General features: G+C 38.2%; 1 protein-coding gene across 1 annotated transcript in view; it reads right to left on the bottom strand.

Moving 5' to 3' along the window:
- Nucleotides 1–16,568, bottom strand: part of SLC39A12 (solute carrier family 39 member 12) — a 62,226-nt gene that overhangs the window by 35,610 nt on the left and 10,048 nt on the right. The window contains exons 3-5 of the mRNA XM_090268025.1: nt 11,058–11,265; nt 5,225–5,397; nt 1,789–1,960 (exon numbers count right to left, since the gene is read on the bottom strand). Coding sequence (XP_090124151.1) covers nt 1,789–1,960; nt 5,225–5,397; nt 11,058–11,265 — 553 coding nt within the window. The remainder of the gene's footprint in view (nt 1–1,788; nt 1,961–5,224; nt 5,398–11,057; nt 11,266–16,568) is intronic.

Raw genomic sequence — 16,568 nt, 5'->3', positions numbered from 1 at the left:
ACATAATAATTAAATTCTTAGCCACTTATGAGCAGCTTCTTTGCATAGATCTGAAACTTGATTTATACATGGTCATAACACTCTTTCCTGGAAACGGAATTGGAGGTGATGCTTACAGATTGAATTTCATCACACCGAACAATGTTTTCTTAATATTATATTTCTGTAAAAAAGTCACTACACACCTTTCCCTTTAGTTACATAATGCAATATTTTAAATTGAAGACAGTAATGTTTTCCTAGGTTCTTTAGTGAGTGTGATTTGTTTGAATTTTTCTTAGGAAGACTATTCCATAGAAGGGTCTAGAAGGTCATTAGAAAGATAAAAGCTTTCTCACGGATCTTCAGTTCATAAACCCATTCCCCAGTGGGCTGTATGTATCAGACACTGTGCCACATGGGGGGAACATAAACGTGTTCGTGGAAGCTCCTAGGTGCCATAGTCTGTCTGCCTCATCCATTTGTGAGTCATCACTGACCACCAGGTGCTGAATTATTTAGCTGCTCACTTTTAATAGAGCTTTCTTCTTCTCGGTAATTGTGGAGTTACAGATATTTCAGCCTGTCATGTTTTTGTTCATCTAAAATCTTTAAATGAGTCCCTCGATGCTGCAGAATCCACTGTGAGTTAGAAGTGAGTAGCCGAACAATTCAGCTACTATGGGCAACTGCAGACTATCTCAGAGAAAAAGAAAGGTAGTTTTGAAAAAACATGTATATAAGGCCCTTAGATCAATGAAAATATTTTAAAGATTGTATTATTTTTTAAGATTTTATTTATTTATTTTTAGAGAGAGGGGAAGGAAGAGAGAGAGGGAGAGAAACATCAATGTATGGTTGCCTCTTATGCTCCCCTAACTGGGGACCTGGCCCACAACCCAGGCATGCGCCCTGACTGGGAATCAAACCTGTGACCCTTTGGTTCACAGGCCATTGCTCAATCCAGTGAGCCACACCATCCAGAGCTAAAGATTGCATGTTTTAACTGTGAAATTTTTCTACCCATCATGGATGTTCTTGGGCAACTTCTTTTTTCTTTTAAACATACAGTGCTTTAAATTATAAAAGTTTTTTACACATTATCCCATTTGAACCTTAATCCTGACAGTAGAGCCCACCTACTGCGCTGACCCAATGTGAGACAGGTGAGTGCACTTCCAGGATGCCAGCACCAGTCACCCCATTCTAAAGCAGCCTCTTTGGTTTACCTCAGTGTGCCTTCATTTCTTTTACATCACTGCTTTCCCACTGTACAGAAAAAGAGATGGGCTCAGGGAAATACAGAGATTGCTGAAGATCACAGAGTTGGCTGGTGATAGAGCCATTACTCAACTTACGATTCCAACATTGCATATGTTCCTTCTCTTATGCTATGCCACTTCTCAGCTATGCACTTTTAAATTGGTCTAAACTGAGTCCCATAAAAGGGAAAAATTCACTTTATGTACTCATAAATGGTATACAAAATATAAATATTCATTGAAAGCTAGCATAGCACAGTGGTTGAAAATAATGACTCTGGAGCCAGCTTCCATGGGTTTGAATCACAACGATATCACTTACCAGAGGTGTATCCTTGGGAAAGTTACTTAACCTCTATGTGCCTTAGTTTCCTCATCTGTAAAATGGGGATAATATCTAGTTCATAGCATTGTTGTGAAGATGAAATGAGTTGATAAGCATAAGGTGCTTAGAACGGTGCCTGGTTTATAGTAAATACCCTGTGTTCATGGTTATTATTATACAAATTAGGTGCTTCCATTCTCTGAGGGAAAAATCAGAACTTACTCTCCAGAGTGGTAGGTAACAGGTTTGCTTGTTGATCCTTGGGTAGCTGACAAGAGCAGCTGAGCAATTGTTGGATGATTCCTGGGCTCATTTGCTTAAAGTCCTCCTTAGAAATAGGTGAAAGTCTGTTCTGTAGAAATATCTCCACCAGTTGCCCAGCAGAGAAGCAAGTCTGTATGGAAGAACATACATTGGTACTAGACTCAGCACACAGACTCACCATCAATTGCCATTCTGGCTAAAATGGACACATGAAGCCATATCACTTAGTATTTACATACCAGCTAGTTAACACAACATTTGTCAGTTGACAACTCTTCTCCACAAAAACTCAAAGTTGTTGCTTTTGCCTACTGATACTTACCTAAATCTTTGCAATTTTTATATTGTATAGACATATTTGTAAAAGAGAAGCATTATTAACTAACAGTATATGCAACAGGTCTCTAAAAATTGCCACAAGACATTAGTCCCTCTCAGCAGTGTTAAGAGCTGATTTTGTTTATCAAAAATTACATTAAAAGTTCTAATATGTAAATAAGAATAGTACATAATTCCACTAGCACAAATGGATGTCTTCTAATGAGAAAAGACCCCAGTACAATGTCTTTGTGATTTCTAGTTACGATCAATAAGGATTTTTTTTTTTAATCAGTGATTTAAAAGGCTTCTCTTTTCGGTGCCAACTATCTTCTTTTTTTCTGTTCCCCTCTGCATGTATATATATTATCTTTCACAGTCTGGCCTCTCTCTTTTAGAAAACAGATGGATATATAGGTCCCAGCTCTGAAATGAACTTTCAGGCCACAAATCAAAGACTGAGTTGATCTACAAGTCCTAATAGAGATCTGATGGCTTCAGAAAGCCACAGAAGGTCTCTCTTGGGTCAAACATACATCTCGTTCAATCAGTTTTGCCTACAAGATAGGATCATGCTGCTTAAACATGGCTATGGGCCTCACTCCTGTGGGTGAGGAAGGCATTTCTCAGCAAGAAACTGGACAAGAAGTCCAAAAGTATCTATTACAAAATGCAAATCAGAAAACTGAACCTTGATTTATTTTTCCTTATCGAAATAAAAATCACCAAAGACTATTCTGTATCATTTGTTACTAATGAAATAAAATTAGTTCAACATTAAAAATGCTGACAACAAGAAAAGAAACTAGCAGCAAACATTTGATGACAAATCTTCCATAATAAATATTCTTATTGGAAAATGTCTGACTGGTAAGTGAAAGAGTGGAGAGGTAAATGTAAACAGAATGTCATGCATCTTTCCCCAGCTCATTGTCAATAAATTGAATAGTTCTAGTTTTAGAATGCCTTCTCATAGAGTAAGATTATTCTATTATATGCTCTGTGCCCTTGATCTTCATTTGCTAATTCTGTGATATTTAGGTCATTGTTTTACATTTCTTCTGAAATCACTAATACAAATATCCTTAAAGACAATGTATTATATTCTGTAGTATTTTAAACACAATATGTTTCAATAAAAAAGAATACTACATGAATATTTAGATTACCCAGCCAATGATGTTTACAATTTCTTTATTCCTTTACATAAAACTTCAATACATATGTATACTGTGTTGATATCATCAGACTTCTATGGTAACTTTACAAACATATTCTAAAGCAGTGATTCCTGAACTTTAGTTTTGAGAATACCTTGAAGGCCTTATTAAAAGACAGAGTACTGGGCTCTACTCTCAGAGTATATAAGTCAGAAGATCTTGGGGTAGGCTCTGAAAACTCACATTTATAACTAGTTGCCAGGTGATGCTGATGCTGCTGGTCCAGGGACAACACTTGGAGAACCACTGGTCTAAGTAATATAGGAAGGATCCTCAGACCTAGTCTGCTCTCTTAGGGTCTCATCAACAGTCACATGGTAAGTAATATGTTGGTACAGACAAGAATTATGCAAGAGGTTTTTGGGTTTTTTTTTTTTTTTTTTTTTGCATAGTCAGCACAGAAAATAATTATTACTATTCTTAGAAGATGTAGGAAATACCTACATTTTTAAAATTAACCTTGGACCTGAAGAAGCTTTTAAAGAGACTTAACAATCAATCAATACATTTTTTTTAATTTTAAATAAAAATAAATAAATAAACTTAACAAACAGGATTAATATAGACATCAACTTTTGTCACCTTCAGTTCAATACAATAAGTGTTGAAAGGATCAATTTAAATAGATGCCTTTTAGCAGAAAGAAAAAACTAACAGAAATTCATTTTTTAAAGTATATAATAGTAAAAATATGTGACACTGTCCAATCATGTTTTCATAACTCATAGGAACAGCATTCAGCAGTGTTGGAAATATGTGAGGGGCTTTGCTTTTAAGATACAAATTTTGCTCAATAAGAATACTGCTCATCGAAGATACAAATAACAAAAATAGTTTTTATTAATTTAAATAAACATTTCCTAAACAATAGCATAGTTGTTAAGTGCACTGAATGCGCTAGCAGGCAAACTACATATATATGCTCAGTTTCTGTGAACTTAAGAAATTACTTATTAGCTCCATATTTATGTTTCGTCATCTGTAAGATGGAATAATGTAACCTAACCTCATATAGTTGTAATAAATAAGGCAATGCAGGTGAAATAGCACAGTGTCTAGTACATAGTAAGAATCCAATAAATGTAAGCCATCATCATAGAACATCAATTTCTTATCATTTTAAATGATTAGGGCAGGGAAGAATTCCAAGGTCAAAGTCTGAGGAATGCTCAATTCAATAAGAATAAAGAAGTTTATTCACTAAAGGACTTCCCTAGACATTTCCCAAACTGACTTGACCATAGTACCCATTTTCAAGAAGCATCAAGTTATACTAGTGAACATATTTTGGAATACGTCTTAAAGAAATGTAGATATGTTTACAAGATAACATATCATTTTTTCTCAAACACCATTTCAGTGCTACCTGCTATACAAACATTTCTCTGTTGCTCACAGCCCAAAGTAATCTTTTTGTAATCTAATATAAATTAACTTACTCTAAATTTAAAGTCTTGATTCATCATTGTGAGTGTTTATGTAATGTCTGTATCTTCTCACTACCCTGTGAGCTCCATAGGAGCTATACCTATTTCTGATCAATACCATATCCCTGATGCCCACAATAATGACTGGCACATAGAAAAGTCTTGGTATATGTACATTGAATTAATTATTCATGCATTCAATATAGACTCAGGGGAGAACAGAGTAATATGTATCATTCTCCTAAATATCTTAACCTCATGTTTATGTAGAAGAAAAAAAACATGACCATTCGGAGAACATAGAACTTTTACATTTAAAAAAAATACACATTATCCTTTAAGTTTTCTACAACTCCTGTAGAACTTTTAACAGCTGGGGGCTTCCTTTGACAGTAGGAAATGGTGGTAGAAGAGGAATAATGACAATACCTGATCCCAGGAAATTGGACCACTGTCTGACTCTCGGTCCAGGGGTACAGATAGATTAGGGTAACTCCAATCATGAATTGTTATATTGCTTTGTTTCCTTTGAAGTTGATGGACTTTATCTTTTCTGATACAGGTACTTTTTGTCCAGAGAATGTTGAGGAGTTGGTCTAGTTCTAGAAAATTTATATAAAGACTGGTGTCACATAGAATTAAAAATACATCAATTTCATAAAAATCACAATTTCACATAGCCACAGCATAGATATTTTATTAAGTAAATATGATATAATTAAAAAGGGTTTATTCTGAACAATAATAAATAACATTCATACATCACATAAACATTGATTCCCTCAAGGTATTGGCTAAGCTTTGGGGCTGAACCAGTTTTATGAAGATGTTTCCACCATATTTATCTCCTGGAGAAGATGAAATAAGCAATTCCCCCAATGAAGTGCCTCCCATTGGGCCAACTAATTCTTTTTCTAAGTGTTCCCTATAAAAACATAAATAAAATATGAAACTGGCTTATTTTAAAAACGTGTTCCTCTGAGGCACTACACATCTTTAGTAGATTAACTTTAACTTTAATGCAGTTAAGACAATCAAATTCTCTTTCCCTGAAGTATTTATGCAGAAAAGGTAAAGGAAATTTTTTTAAATGTTGAGATTATAGAGACAAACTAGACATTATTTTCTGATGCTACTGTGGTATGATTGTCAGTTCATAGATTGAAGTTAAATTTCCCTTGGTACTCGGTCAGATTTTACAAATTGATTGATGCAGAGAATAATTACATATAATGGTGAATTTTTTTGAATTTATCCAACTTCTTACTTATAAATAAAATATCTCTGCTATTTTCATAAGTGTTACCATGAGTGGTAGAAAAAATTACAAACCAGTGTTACTACAATATTTTATTTTATTTATCTATTTTTAGAGAAAGGGAAAGGGAGGGAAAAAGAGAGGAAGAGAAATATCAATGTGTGATAAAAACATAAATTCGTTGCCCCGTACATGCGCCTCAACCAATAAAATGAAATTGCGATGAATTAAACTTCTCCTATTATAGAATTATTATACCAATCAATGAAGAAATGAATTAGTCACCATTTCATAAATGTTAAATAATTAATCAATCTAGGTAATAATCATCAATACCTTATAACATTGTTTAAAAAGGGAGATACCTAATGTTATGTACCTTCTGGTGGTTAGTGCTGACTATAAGACAGTGCCTCCAAATAAATACACAACCTAAAATCAATTAAGCCTCTACATATAATAACCAATATACATGAAACACAGTGCATAGAAATACATATCAAATGACTAGAATGCAATCAGTAAAATTCAGACTAGATAAACCCATCTCTTTTTTGTAAGAAAAGATTGTAATAAATAGAAAAGGTGGGTGGTTTTAGGAAAGGGAAGGCATGAGATCTACGAAGAGACTGAAAAGACATACCCACAATTTGCATTTTATGGACTTTATTTAAATCCTGATTCAACAAAAAATTTAATCAGAAAAATGCCAACATTAACGGAAATATTTAGAATTATGAGGAATCATTAATATTGTAATATTGGTATTAAGGTGCTTTAAAACATTCTTTTTTAGAGAGATTCATACAGAAATATTTAAGATTGATTATTTGCTTCAAAATAATCAAGTAATGGAAGAGAGTGGAGGCAAATATGATTATCCAATTGATGGCAATTTTTTTTTTCAGATTTAATGTGTTTTATTGATTAAAATATTACATTTGTGCCACTTTCCCTTCCCTCTGCTCCCCTCCACCCGGTGGCCCCCTCCCTCCAGTTGTCCCCCCCTTTTAGATTATGTCCATTAGTTGTGCTTACAGTTCCTCCCAACCTCTCTCCGTCTATTCCATTCCCTCCTACCATGATCCCCAATTCCTATATCATCTCCCTCCCTCTCCCCACTCCCCCTCCCTGTTGACCTCCCCCCACTATGTTTCCCTTACCCACAGTTCCTTTTCCACTCTCGTTGCCTGTTTCGTTTGCCTTTGTTTCATCTCCCTAGCTTCTGTTTTTTAAACCAGTCCCTTTAACTTCTCATATAACAGTGGTTTGGATCTAATGAACTCTTTCAGTTTTATTTTGTCCTGGAAACACTTTCTCTGTCCTTCTATTCTGAATGACAATTTCGCTGGATAGAGTATTCGTGGTTGTAGGTTTTGGATTTTCATTACTTTGAATATTTCTTGCCAGTCCCTTCTTGCCTGTAGGGTTTCCCTTGAGAAGTCAGCTGATAGTCTAATTGGGACCCCTTTGTACATAATTCTTTTCTTCTCTCTTGCTGCTTTTAAGATTCTCTCTTTATCTTTAATTTTTGACATTTTGATTATAATGTGTCTTGGAGTGGTTCTCCCTGGGTCCAGTCTCTTGGGAACTCTCCTTGCTTCCTGGACCTGCAAGTCTATTCCCTTCCCCAAGTCTGGGAAGTTCTCCTTTATTATATTTTCACTCAATTTTTCAAGTTCTAGTTCATCTTCCTCATTCTCTGGCAAACCAATGATTCTTATGTTGGGCCTTTTATAGCTGTCCCAGAGGTTTCTGATCCTCTCATCGTTGCTTCCCATTTCCTCTCGCTGCATTGGTTGACTGCTTGTTCCTTCTCCATATTCCAGTTTGTTGAAATGGACTCTGGATTCCTCACCATCTGTCTCGTATGTGGTTTTGTTCCTTTCGTTATGAAAGTTTTTCGCTTCTTTCATATCTTTTTCCTGCTCTTTTGTGAATTCTGTAAGCCACCTGATAACAATGGCCCAGAACTGAGCCTCTGACAGGTTTCTTATCTGTTCATCTGTCAGGTTCTCTATCTGCTGTCTGGTGAGTTGTGCCACCGGGATCTCTATATTTGTCTGCCACATTTTGACAGATGCGTTTTGTTTTCTTGGGCCGGCTGTCGGGGGCAGGGGGCAGTGCCTGCGTAAACGTCACAAATCAGCGACCGGCCGGCGCCTGCCTGTCCGCGACCTATTTCGCAGCCCTGTGGTGCTTTCTGTGGGGGCGGGGGTCCAAGATGGATTCACACAGTTATTCAGCTAGGAGACCGGGATCCGTCCTCCCGCCCCCCTGGGCCTCACTGTTCAAGGCGATGCTGCGGCTGCTCCCCAGCTCCGGAGTCGCGCAGGCCAGGGGCTTGATTGCCTCCGGGATTTTTCGCCGCCCCGCCCCGCCGCTCCGCAAACAGCTTTGCCTTCTTTAACTCTTACCTGCCCAAATGGCACCGCTGGTTTATAACTTCATATGTTGGGCTTCCGTGTAGCTTTATTTTCTGGAATTTCTAGTTATCCTTTGTTTTGAAGTAGTTGTATTCCTCTATAGTTGTAGAGGGAGACCTAGCGTGTCCGTCTAAGCCTCCATCTTGGCCGGAAGTCCCAATTGATGGCAATTTTTGAGGCTAGATACTATGCACATGGAGGTTTATTACATTATTATTTCTACTTTTGTTTAGTTTAAGAATCTCTTTAAAGAGCTAGTAGTTAAACATTTATCAGTACACCACTGATTAGATATGTTCACCATTGCTAAAAAAGCTAAGAAAAATATATTAGACTCTCCCTAGAAAAGCAAGTTTCTTCTTTCTATTATTATTATTATTATTAAAGGCTGTTTGTTGTCTCTTGGGGAAAAAGAAGTATCTCTGTAATAAAATTTTTAAATACTCAAAACTAACATACTTTCTTTTTTCCCATCCCTAAACATAATCAGTTGCAGTAGAGCTGTAACTCAGAATCAACTGTTAAGAGAAAATGCTTCATGACTCCTGGAATGAACATCTAATTGCACTGAAATAGAATGGGACTCTGAAATGGAATTGAATTTTCAAATGAAAAATGGCTGATTTGGCAGGGGGTTGGTAAACACACAATACAATATACAGATGATGTATTATAGAATTATAAACCTGAAACCTACATAATTTATTAACCAATGTCACTCTAATAAATTCAATTAAAAAAAGAAAGAATACCTATTTGAAAAATGATGACAGAAACATCCTTAACTTGGTGAAGGAAATAGACACACAATTCCAAGAAGTACAGAGAGTCCCAAACAAGATGAACCTAAAGAGACCCACACCACAACACATCATAATTAAAATGCAAAAGGTTAAAGACAAAGAATCTTAAAAGCAGCAAGAGAAAAGCAGTTAGTTACCTACATGGGAGCTCCCATAAGAGTCAACTGATTTCTCAGCAGAAAATTTGCAGGCCAGAAAGGAATGGCAAGAAATATTCAAAGTGATGAAAAGCAAGGACCTACGACCAAGACTACTGTACCCAGCAAAGCTCTCCTTTAGAATCAAAGGACATATAAAGAACTTCCCAGACAAGAAAAAGCAAAAGGAGTTAATCACCACCAAACCAGAATCACATGAAAAGTTAAAAGGAAAAAAGATTTTTTAAATGAATAAAATGGCAATAAATATATATCTATCAATAATTGGATCTAAAAACAAAATAATAAACAAGCAAATAAAAACAGACTTACAGATACTGAGAACATTTTGACTATTGCCAGATGGAAGGGAGTTTGGGAGTATTGGGTGAAAAAAAAGTGAAGGGATTAGAGAAAATGGCTGATTTTTGCCCAGTGATTGAACATCTCTTATGAGCAATTATTTGCATTTTTAACCAAGATTCATGATGATTAATATCTAAAAACTGGCCTTGACCTTATAGCACAGATATCCTCTAACTATATTCTGTATTGTGGTCTGACGCCTCTTCTAATTTCTTAGAGTGATCAAGCCTTCCTGTGGCTTACATTTTTACCTTACTTGAAAAGTGGAATCCTTGCATGCCTTCCCCTGAAATGGAAACTCTATTGCTAAAATTTCTCAACTCCTGGTTCCCATATCAAAATTATTATCAGAATAACATGTCTTTCCCTAGTTTCATTCCTATTGATAACAGCTAGGTAATATGGTTGAATTGTATTTCAACTTTCATCTCAACAGAAAATACAGATGAATTGTAGAAAAATATATCTGCCATTAAATTTGCTGTGCAAACAAGTCCAGAGGAAGATCAACACTGAACTGTATGGCTACCAGTTTATAATTCCTTCTTTCAGAACCAGATTTTGAGGGTATTGTTGGTCCCTTGGTAAATTCATGTCTTCCTTTATGTTGTGACTTCCCAAGAGAAAGTTTTTGGCAGCAGCACTAGCTATTACGCAACACACCAGGATTCTTTGGTGTGCAAAGTTGGGCATTTTGATGCAGATTAGAAAAATAAGTCATTTAACTTTCAATGTCTTGTCAAGAACAAAGAAATGTGCAAAACAGATGTTCTAATTCTATCTCTGGCATCCCATTTCATCTTGGGGCCCCCCAAAAGCTGGTAGTCATGAATGTAGCCAAAATAGATATTTCATGTTACTTTTATTTAAAATTAAGTGACTTACTTTTATGGTTACAAGCAAACTGCTACCAAGGCTCTTGGACCATTTGGCCTACTATTTCATCATTCTACATATATTTTGCAACCCTTTGGCTCAGCACTATGTATGAAATAGGAAAGTGTTCAGTTAGTAACTGTGGCAGATCATTAAAAACTTTCTCTTTGGCTCTACACCGTAATTTCAGCATCACTGTTGAAATGGGCTGAGTCCATGTTTTTGCTTCAGCACCACATAATTATCATCATAGCATGTTTGTTTAAAAGGCCATCTGAGGTGTCTTATAAAATGTACCTGAACAAATACAGTCATCAAAAGTGTCAGTCTTTCTTTTTGGCACAATTTATTTTGTAGGTGAGACTTGGAAGTTAAATTCATGAAAAACATCCTTACCTGATAGATGAAGAGTATTTGTACTATTCAAGGAACTAAAAATATATTCCGTAAAATAGTCTGGGGAAGGTAATTTTCTTTGCCCCAGACAAACACCTTGAAGAGACAAAGCAATGATTGTTGCTGCCAACCGAGGAAGTGTATTTTCATCAGCACCATCACTGCTTAGTATTCCAGACTTCTTCTGCAGCATTTTGGTTTCCATACACTAAAATCAGGTACCAAGTAAGAAGAAAATTTTAATCTCTGAAGTTATTTTGATTAAAACATCTCCAGGATTTCCCCAAAGACAAGGAATAGTTCTTCATCTAAATGAGGGTTGAATTATTTATGGGAATGTGACTACCATCACACTCTAGTCTAAGATACCTCTATTTGGAGAATACTTGCTTCTTTTATCTGCCATATCCCTTAAAGATGTGTTTTCTCCAAGGAGTTCTCTTGTTTTAACTGTTTACATCCTTTCATTTGGTGGATTATTTCTCTCCAGCTTCAAATACAGCCTGCAGTAATGACTTTCAAATCTATATTCCCAACCTTGACTTCACACTGGCTCTGCTGTCTTTTAATCATCACAGAGCACATCCCCTTTCACACTTGCCTTTAGTCTCAAGCACAATGTGTGCTGATCACAAATCAAAGCTAGCATAGTGTCAGTGTTCTTTGAACTTCCATAGGACCTTTTTCATGCATACAACAATTTTTCTCATTTAAATTATGAGAATCTGGCCCTGGCTGGTGTGGCTCAGTGGATTGAGCACCGGCCTGTGAACCAAAGGGTCACTGGTTTCATTCCCAGTCAGGGCACATGCCTGGGTTGTGGTTGGAGGCACATGAGAGGCAACCACACATTGATGTTTTTCACCCACTTTTTCTGTCTCCCTTCCCTTCTTTTTTTTTTTTTTTTTTTTTTTTACTTATGAGCATCTGAAAGGTTTGGATATTGCCTTACATCCCCGTTCATTTATTTAATATTCATTGACTGCCTACTAATTGCCAGTCATTGTGCTGGGTCCATTATATATATGCTGTATTTTCATTATCCTATAAGTCTATGCAGTGGATACTCTTTTCACAGATCACCTGATCAATAAAGGGTAGAGTCCCAGTACGCACTCAGATCTGACTCCACAGCCTATGTTCTTCAATACTCCTCCTCTTGGATGCAGAAACAGATTGAAACCCAGGATGGTGATGGGACTTTTATATCATCAAAGCAGATTGCATAGCATAGAGCTTGGGAAAGACAAATAAGGCTTTAATACTTTCTCCACTATTTCTAACTGGGTGACCTGGGGCGAAATGATTATCTTTGCTAACCTTCTTATTCATTATTTGTAAAAAGTGACAAAGCCATCCAATAAAAAGATTATAAAGATTAGATGAGACAGTGCATGTAAAGCACCTAATATAGCAGTTGGCTGGTTTGGCTTAGTGGATTGAGCGTCGGCCTGCGAGCTAAGTATCGCTGGTTCGATCTTCCAGTCAGGGCACATCAGAGAAGGAAAACTCTGACTTCAAAAAACCTCCGCTGCCTTGCGGCATACCTCTTCAGGGGAAAGGCTAAGGGAGTAAACCCCGACAGAAAATCCGGAGCCGGAGTCCCTAAGGCGGTTTGACGTTGTAGTCAACACCGGCAACTCCTGCGGCGCACCTGAAGCCAAGCTGTATTGACTCCGTCTTTCCCTTGGACCCTTCAGCTGCGACGAGAGGGGGGGTCTGCTGCATGGGCAACAGCAGACCCTCCATATTACCCTGCCCAGGCTCTGTAGCTTCAGCTTCACTGGAGAGGACACTCCAGCGTCATCGCAAGATGTCGATTCAACACGGGAGGAGACAGATACCGTGTCACTCCCGAGTCGGACTGCACAGCCATTCTCGGCAGTGCAGATAGACTCTTAAGAAGCTACACCATCGTCTCTCGAGACGGACGGCTGCCGACGACGACGACACAGGAAAGAAGCAACTAATCTCAGTCACTATTCTTGTTGTTACCAGTGTCTAGGATACATCTGATAGTAGGCTGGCAAGATCCAGATGAAAAATTGCCTTATATTTGGTGCTATGAAAAAAATTCCCTGAAGACTCCAGGGAAACCACTGAATTATATAAGCAATAGAATTATACAATAAGGTAATTTGTAGAAATATCATTCTGATGACAAAGTATTAAGTAGATGGACAGAGGTAGAATTTAAAGAGAGGAAGTCTAGTTAAGAAGTTATTGATGCATCCAAGATATTTCTTGACCTAAGGCAGTAGAGCTAGAGTTGAAAAAAATAAATTCATTTGAGGAAATGTAGACTAGACTTCTGGCTAAGATGGAGGCGTAGACATACACGCTGTGTTTCCCTCCACAACTAAGAAGGAATACAACTACCTCAAAACTAGAAACAACCAGAAGTTCCAGAAAACCAAACTGCATGGAAGTCCAACAAACAAAGATATAAATAAGAAATACTCATCCAGACAGGTAGGAGGGGCGGAGCCGGGGGTACAGAAGACGTGGTGGGATGGTAGCAGCATCAGTGGCAGCAGCGGCAGTGGCAGGCCAGCAGAAAGCACAGTTACACATTTTCAAAAGTCAGGAGGGACACCTGGGGAGCGCTCCCAGCTCCTCACCAGACCACACAGCTCACAGTCCCAGCACAGGGGAAAATCAAGCCTCATTGCTTCTGACAGTGCAAACCAGTGCGGGTTGGGACAGAAGAAGAAACTTCTGGTCTCTCAGCAGAGTCCACTTGCTTAAAGGGCCCCCACCATTCTAGAATGTCTACAGACCCACCCACTCTGGGAAGGACAGCCAGGGCAACAGCTAGAGAGGTACCAATCTCATATGAAAGTGGGAGAAGTGCCTAGAAAACGGGTGAGTGATGGGCAAGCAGCGTTGTTCCCTCTCAGACCCCCTCCCCCACATACAGCCCCACAATGTGGTGAAATAGGTCGCTCTGCACTGACAAATCCCTAAGGCTCTGCCCCTTGCAACATAAGAGGAGCAATGGCTCTACCTAAGACACAGAGCCAAACAAATACAGGAACCTGTCAAGATGAGGAGACAGAGAAGTATGGCCCAAAAGAGTGAGTGGATCGGGGTTCTAGTGGGAGAACTGAGTGACAAGAAGATAACCAACCTAACAAGTGAGGACATAGACAACCTAACAGATGCAGAATTCCAAACACTGGTGATAAAGATGCTCACAGACTTGACAGATATACTTGAGTACAGCAGACGCATAAGAGGAGAAGTGAAGGCTATGCTATGTGAAGTGAAGGAAAATCCACACAAAACCAATGGTGAAGGGAAGAAAACCAGGGTTCAGGTTGATGATTTAGAGTATAAGGAAGAAAAAAACAGTCAACCAGTGCAGAGAGGAGACAGGAATTTTAAAAAAATAAGGAGAGGCTTGGGAACCTCTGGGGCAACTCTAAACATGTCAACATCCAAATCATAGGGATGCCAGAAGAAGAGGAAAAGCAAGAAATTGGGGACTTATGTGGAGAAATAATGGAGGAAAGCTTCCTAAATTTTGTGAAGGGAATGGACATACAAGTCCAGGAAGCATGGAGAGTCCAGACGAGCTGGATCCAGAGGGGATCACACCAAGACACATCATGATTAAAATGCCAAAGGTAAAAGATAAAGAGAGAATCCTAAAAGCAGCAAGAAAGAAGCAGAGAGTTGCCTATAAGGGGGTGCCCATAAGACTATCAGCTGATTTCTCAAAGGACACTTTGCAGGCAAGATGGGACTGGCAAGCAGTATTCAATGTGACAGGAGGCAAGGACCTACAGCAAAGATTGCTCTATCCAGCAAAGCTATCATTTGGAATGGAAGGGCAGATGAAGTGCTTCCCAGACAAGGTAAAGCTAAAAGACTTCATCATCACCAAGCCATTATTCTATGAAATTTCAAAGGGACTTACTTAAGAGAAAGAAGATCAAAATTATGAACACTGAAATGACAACAAACTCACAACTATCAACAACTGAATCTAAAAAATAAAAACAAAATCCAACTAAGAAAACCAGAATGGGAACAGAATCATAGGAATGGGGATGATTTGGAGGGTTGGGTCAGCTGGGGGGGGGGATGGGAAAATGGTGCAGGGATTAAGAATCATAATTGGTTAGTACAAAGTAGAGAAGGGGAAGTTAAGAATAATATAGGAAAGGGTGAAGCCAAAGAACTTATATGCACAACCCAGGGACAAGAACTAAGAGGGGTGGAATTGCTGGAGGAGAAGGGGGTACTGGACAGAGGGGAGCAAAGAAAAAAATGGGGACTACTGTAACAACATAATCAATAAAATATACTTTAAAAAAAAAGGAGGGTGGACTAAAAGGCTTGGAGACAAATGTGAAGGACTGCAGAGTCAAAAATAACTCATGCTTCTGGCTTTGACAACTATATAATGGTAATGCTATCCACCGTCCCCCAAATTTTTCCTTAACACCCAGTATAGGTCTGCTAATTTTCTAGGTAATGGAAATGCAATGATGACCAAAACCAGAAGCATTCCTTGCCCTGGGGCTTAAAGTTTAGTATTGCTAATAAAATAATAATGTAATCAAATATAAGATGACAACTGTAGCCATAGCTTTGAAGGGAGGCACACAGTACAATGAGGGTAAAAACAGACAGCTATTCTCTTCAGTCAGGCAAATCAGGGAATTCTTCTTTAAGATTGTGACACATGGTAAGACCTGAAGGAGTTAGAGGAAGGAATATTCCAGGCAAAGGAACAGTGTGGACAAAGCTTCTGGGGCAGGAGGGAGGATGGCAAATATGAAGGGCTAGAAGGAGGGTAACAGATGCAGCAGGTAGGGTGAGGGGAGCATGGTGAAAGCTGAAGGTCTGTTGGAAGATAATAAAGTTTACCTCTTAGCCTAAAATCAACAGGAAGCCAAAGGACAATTTTGAGCAAGGGATTGGAATGGGGGTTATACGACTGGGTTTTTGTTTTGATAAATCCACTCTGGCCACATGGTGGAGAATAAAAAGATTGGAAAGAGACTCAGTGATTACTAGTCATACAGTTAAGAGGCTTTTGCAATAGTCCAGGTAGAAGATGGTAGTGGTGGTAATTGAGAAAAGTCAACAGGTTAAGGATATCTTCAGAAGGTAGTAGCAGTAGGACTTAGAGATGGATTAGATGTGAAAGGGAAAGAAATTTAGAAAGCTAAATTTCTAGTTAGAAAACTAAATTTCTAGTTGAGCAACTGACTGGATGGTGATGCCATCCACTAACAGGTGGCCAGGTTAACTTATGACCTTGATCTTTATAATAGCCTTTAAAAAGGATGCAGCTATAGGATACATGGGTCTAGAATCCAGAGGAGAATTCTGGAATGGAGATACACTCCTGTGAGTTGTCAATGTGTATAGGTGACCTAGCCTTAAGAATACATACAGAATGACAGGGGACTGAGATAGGTCTTAAGGAGCCCAGAGAAACTAGAGCCTGCCCAGGTGAAAATGGGGGCCAGAGAGAGGAAGAGAGAAAGAAAACCA

This window comes from Furipterus horrens, unplaced genomic scaffold (genome assembly GCF_987537825.1).
Source record: "Furipterus horrens unplaced genomic scaffold, mFurHor1.1.pri manual_scaffold_2, whole genome shotgun sequence".
Lineage (NCBI taxonomy): Eukaryota > Metazoa > Chordata > Mammalia > Chiroptera > Furipteridae > Furipterus > Furipterus horrens.
This window is presented reverse-complemented; position numbering and strand designations above follow the sequence as displayed.